The 6,000-nt window shown below is 42.6% G+C and overlaps 1 protein-coding gene across 1 annotated transcript in view; it reads left to right on the top strand.

Annotated features, from left to right (window-relative positions):
- LOC109834813 (60S acidic ribosomal protein P0-1-like) overlaps positions 283–6,000 on the top strand; it is a 103,342-nt gene continuing 97,624 nt past the window's right edge. The window contains 5 exon segments of the mRNA XM_020402832.1: positions 283–342; positions 425–498; positions 1,745–1,812; positions 1,855–1,930; positions 2,141–2,197. Coding sequence (XP_020258421.1) covers positions 283–342; positions 425–498; positions 1,745–1,812; positions 1,855–1,930; positions 2,141–2,197 — 335 coding nt within the window.

Genomic DNA, 6,000 nt, shown 5'->3' with positions numbered 1-6,000 from the left:
TCTGATGCGGTCGTAAAGATTGGGGCCAGGTTGGTGTGCGCCACAAACCACTTCATGCGTCTCCTTAAGGACTTCTTCTGCCACTTTAGTCGATAGGCAATATAGTAGTAAACCATCATACCCCCGACGATATAGTGTTCGACTCTCTATGCTATAGTAGAATCTCGGTGCTCTCCATCGGATTAAGTCTCTTTCCTTTACGTCTTTTGGTAAAATCCCATGTAGGACGTAGTGTATGATAGGGAAACACCAGTCTTGGGATTCGAACTCAACTTGGGTTAAATGCACTTACTTAATATCCTCTTCTCTGTCATCTACATCGTAGATTGGTACGAAGAGATGGTGAGTTCTTACCGTAACGAATTGTTCTATTTCGGGAGGTTGTGACAGAGATACTGCTAATGCTGCAAATGCATCCGCGTAGATGTTCAGTAAGCATGGAATGTATTTAATGAAGAATCCTTCAAACGATTCTTCCCTCTCAACGGACATCTTATGGTATGGTATCAAATCTTGATTTCTGACCTCATACTCTCCTTTAACTTGTTTAACTACCAGTTGAGAGTCATCGAAAGCTTGAAGGTACCCGACCCCCATCTCTTTAGCAAAGCTGAGTCTATTAAGCAGTGTGTTATACTCGGCTATGTTATTTGAGTAGGGCTCGGTCAGTGAGTAAGATCGAGGCATCACATGTTTTTTGGGGAAACTAAGACAACTCCGACTCTGGAGGAGACCTTAGAACATCCAGGAGCACTTGCTACGTTAGTTGCTCGAGAAGCACCGTCGAAGTACAAATGCCATACCTGTTGATGAGAAGTTACGTTGGCTTCGTGGGTTTCATCTGGCAGATCATCGTATACCTCGGCGGTATCCGTAGTTGGGTTAGCTGCCAGAAGATCACAAATAGCTTATCCTTTGATTGATTTCTATTGTTTAAAGTGCAGATCATACTAGGACAGAAGCAGAGCCTATTTTGCTAACCGCCAATTCATGAAAGTTGTCTGCATCATGAATACTCGGACTGGGTTAATGTTGGAGATGACATAAATAGTCTATCTAACTAAGTAATGTTGCATCTTTTGAATTGCGAACACCAAGGTGAGACACTCCCTCTTAATCATTGGATACCAAGATTCGGTGCCCACAAGGGTCCGACTTAGGTAATATACAGCATGTTTGTGACCATTGTCGTTATCTTGTGCAAGTAATGCACTTAACGAGTAGCTCGTCGCCTTGACATAAATCAAGAACAGTTTGCCTGATTTTGGTGCAATGAGTACATGGGGTTTCCAGAGATATTCTTTGATATCTTCAAACTCTTTTTGACAAGTGTCGTCCCATATGAATGATACACCTTTCTTTGTGAGTCTGAAGAATGGCTGACACTTTCCTGAAAGATTTGAAATAAACCGACGGATGTATGTTAACCGTCCTTATAACCCTCTGAGTTCTTTAAGGTTTCTCGGGAGTTACAATTCATTAATTTCCTTCACCTTATCAGGGTTAGTATGAATACCCTTGGAAGTGACAACGAATCCAAAGAATTTGCTGATGGATATTTCGAGGAAAGATTTAGTAGGATTCATCTTCAGTTGATGAGTTAGCATTAGGTCAAACATCGTCTTCAAGTCTTTGATGTGATCATTCTTGTTACGGCTCTTCACAACTAGATCATTCACATAGCATTCAATGATCTTTCGGAGATGCTCCTGAAAAATCTTTGACATAGCTCTTTGATATGTAGCACCTGCGTTCTTCAATCCGAAGGGCATAACTATGTAACAGAAGATACCGAGGGGTGTTCTGAACATGGTATGATTCTCATCATCTGGATACATCTTTATTTGATTGTAGCCAGAAAATCTGTCCATGTAAGACATTCTCTTGAACTCACACGTGTTGTCAATGATAACATCTGTGATGGGAAGAGGTAAGTCGTCCTTCGGGCATGCCGTGTTAAGATCTCTAAAATCGATGCAGATCCTTATCTTTCCATTCTTCTTAAGGACTGGGATAATATTAGCAAGCCACTCAGGGTGTTGCTCCTCCCTGACGAAACCCGAGTCAATAAGCTTTTTAACTTCGGACTCGATCGCTTCCATGATTTGTAGATGAAACCGTCTTTGCTGTTGTTTGACAGGTTTGACATCTGGCTTAATGTTGAGATGATGCATTGCCACATTAGGATCGAGCCCTTGTATATCCTCGTAGTTCCAAGCAACAACATCGATGTACTCTCTAATGAGGGTAATTAGCTCTTCTTTCTCATTTGGCGGGAGACTATCGCTAATGAATATCAGTTTTGGATTATCTTCATCACCCATATTCACTTGGATTACTTGGTCCTTGGTAGGGGATTCCCTTTGTTCAAACCTATCACTGTACTGCATATTCAGGTGGTGAACCTAAGGGTCTTCCTAAGTTTGTATTTGATCGTTTGCCTCAATGGTGACAGGATCATTTGTAGTCATGTGCGACATCAGTCTTTTGAACATTTCCCCAAGACTAGCATCGGAGTCCCAGGCTGAAGAATCAGAAGAATATCCGTCTTTACCCTTATTAGCTATTTGATTGATGACTTGCCAGCAGCACTCATCATCGGACGAGGAGACCTAGCCCAAACCTCTTCTGTAGCTATAATAATCATCGAGTTTTCCTTTTGGTACATAAGCCATATGAGGTGGAACTCGTGGACCTCGACCAAAACAAAGACCATCTCCGAGTGCGAAGTTATATCTGTATCTCTCCATGAGATTCCGTACTTTTATATCATATCTGAATAAATGAGGAGCTGGTTTATCATCATCATTCTCTTCTATCAAGAAATGATCTGGTACTAAAACTCCTTCCCTTTACCATAAACGACTTCTTTTCACCCCCTACCTTTGCGTGGACGACAAGTGTCATTCCGAATGAATACTGAACATGCTTCTTCATCATGCAATATGATTGAAGTGGCATATACAAGTCAGGGTCATCGTATAATCTCTTCATGATGTTATCAAGACACAATGAGTACTCTAAATCATCATTTATTGCTATTTCTTTGGCAAGTTGCCAATTATAACTATTATCCGATGATTCTCCATCGTCAAGATCGATTCAATTGGTACAATATCATTAAGTACAAAACCACCATCGTAATCAAACCTAGCCTCGGCATCAGCTTCTTCTCCGCTATCTGTACCTTGCGCCGATGGTTCAGTATCGGTTTCAGCACCATAGAGAAGGGAGTCAGTAAAATAATTTTCCAATCCCTTAAACGGTTGCTTATTTGCGACCATCAACTTGACCTCATTATTAGAGTCTACATATTTAAGACACTAATGGAGGTTATAAGGGACTATAACGTTACTGTGGATCCATGGTCGACCCAACAGTAAGTTATAGGAAGTCTCTGTGTCGATCACATAACATGTGACTTTCGACTTCAAGTCCCCAATCTGGCACTTCACTCGGATTTTATCTAGTGACTTGGACCGACTGGTATTGAATCCGTAGATCGTAGTGCCCGTGGAGGCCAGCTTACTGGCTGATATTCTGAGATTATACATCAATCGGAGTGGCATGATGCTAACAGAGAAACCCGGATCGACTTGGATCTAGTTGACAACGTTAGAGCTAATGTGCCCGGTGAAGTACAAGGGCCGGTCATGCTTTGAATTATTTATCTTCATGTCCTTCTTGATGAAAGAAATACAGGGAAAGTGGTGTGCCACGAGATTGTAATGTTGGACTGACGGCTCCAGTTCTTCAGGGGATGGCTTGATTTGAGTCAGGAAAACGTTAGAATTTACCAAGGCTTCTTGCAATGCTTCCCTCGTGTCTTTCGAAAGACGTAGCATCTTGTATAGAGTTATTCTGGCCGGTATAATGGCTAACTACGTCATAATATCGAAGCGGTATGAAGTGTTCGAGCTCCCCGGTTTATCTCTTCCAATCGGTTGATTGAATCGAGACTACTTCGAGTTCTGATCCTCTTGGTGTAAGGGTTCTTTCTCCTTTAGCTTTTGCTAAGTTTTGTCAACAGGTGCCAGGGGATTTGTGACTACTGTTATTTTCGCTAATGTTTTGGAGAGAATGGTTTTGGTTACCCCCTGCTTAGCTAACTGCTCGGAGGTGGTCGGATATTTAAAAGGGTATTCGTTTCCACTCCGGGTAGCAAAGACCGGTTCTCCGTTGGTCGCAAAGACTTCTTGCTCATCTTCGGAAAGCGAGAAGATCAGGGTGGACCCAGAGAATCTCGCCATTTGGGGCTGTGTGTGGCATAAGTCCTTTCTGGCATTATTCGTGAGGATCATCGTTGATGGTCTTCACCGTTACGTTCAATATGGTTTCGGGCTGAAACCAATTCAAAGGAACAGACCCAAAGCTGATTGACACTGCGTTCGCGCCCACCTTCTTTTCCTTAGACTATTTTATAGTAATGACCTCAACGTCGATCACCGCTTGGATCTTGTCTTTGAGGGCATAGCATGACTTGGTAGGCTGGTGAACCGTTCTATGGAACATGCAGTATTTTGGGTCATTAACCCTTTTAGCGTCTTCCCGATCTTGGATCGAAGGTAACTTAATCTTGTTGTTCTCTATGAGGTATTTGAAAATACCGAGAACTTTGTCTTCTTTAAAAGAGTAAATCTTCGAGAATTTCGGTTCTGAAGTCTTCGATTTCTGAGGTTGTTGTTGTCACCGTGATTGCTGAGGTGCCTTTTGCTACTGTTGTTGAGGTTGCGGTTGCACCTCGAATGTTTGATTCACGTCCACTACGTTTGCTTGTTCCTTTCCTTTGCCCTGGTGGACAAAATTCTGCTGTGGGGCATTAGTCGCTGTCTAACCTCTTTCGGCCTTCTTCCTTTTGAGGAAGTGTTTAACTTGTTCTCCTCGGACCTTCAAATCCTTCCAAGTCTTGGATGGCATCATTCCCATAGCTTTGAGGATATCCAGAGAAAGATTGTTGTGACAGGTTTCTAAGATGAAGTCCTCGCTGACTGGATCTCTATAATTCATAGCTTTGTTCTGGAATTGTTTGACGAAATTTTCGACCAACTCTCCATCCTTTTGCTTCTTATCGAATAACGTTCCGATTGAAACCTCAGTGTCGTCATCGAAGAAATTTGTGAGGAACATGTCTTCCATGTCATCCCAACTATTGATACTTCTCGACTTAAGATGGCGATACCAATCGAAGGCTGCTTCGCGAAGAGTGCCAACGAATGATCATACCATCAAAGGCTCATTTTCAGAGATTATTTCTAAATGAGACTTGAAGTATATTAAGTGCTAAGTGGGGGAACCCTTTCTGTCAAACGGCGTGAAGTTGATCAAATTAAACTTTGTCAGGTATGGGATTGATTCCCACTCTCTCGGGTAAGGACAGGGTATCTCGGACTTCTTTACTTCTTGAGCGCTCATCAACGCATTGATTTTGCTCTCCAAGTCCCACATCTTCTTATCCTCATTCGTATCTTTCTTCGAACGATTCCGGGGAGAAGTGACGTGGTCCTCCTTCATATTGTTATCATCCGAGGGACCACCCCGAGCATTGTTTTCAACGAGAGGGGTGTCCATGTTGGCATTCTCATCCGCTTCCCTTTCACTATCAGCTTGGTTAGGATTATTGCGATGGCTAGACTCTCCTTGCTGATTCGTCAGCGCCACAATTTGTTGGCTGTGCATGTCTCTCATCTCCTGCATAGCCATCTCCATCTCGAATTTAAAATTCTCTTTCTACTTGGCTAAAGCATCCTCGAGAATTTTAGCCATTTGTTCGGCATTAATCATGAATGATTCATAAGATTGCCTTGCACTGGATGTCGTATCATCAGAAGCCAACGCAGAGCAAGCATCTGACGTTTCGTCGTTAGAGGACTGTGACCTCCAGGGTCTAGATCTAATAGTTCCAGACCACAGTCAAGTCACACTGAGATACTTCTGCAAAAGGCTCAGAATTGAAGCATCGCGAGGACTTGCTTTGTCGGCCATGTTGATAGTTACTCGAGG

This window comes from Asparagus officinalis, chromosome 1 (genome assembly GCF_001876935.1).
Source record: "Asparagus officinalis chromosome 1, Aspof.V1, whole genome shotgun sequence".
Lineage (NCBI taxonomy): Eukaryota > Viridiplantae > Streptophyta > Magnoliopsida > Asparagales > Asparagaceae > Asparagus > Asparagus officinalis.
The sequence above is the reverse complement of the archived record's forward strand: the minus strand, read 5'-3'. Positions and strand labels throughout refer to the sequence as shown.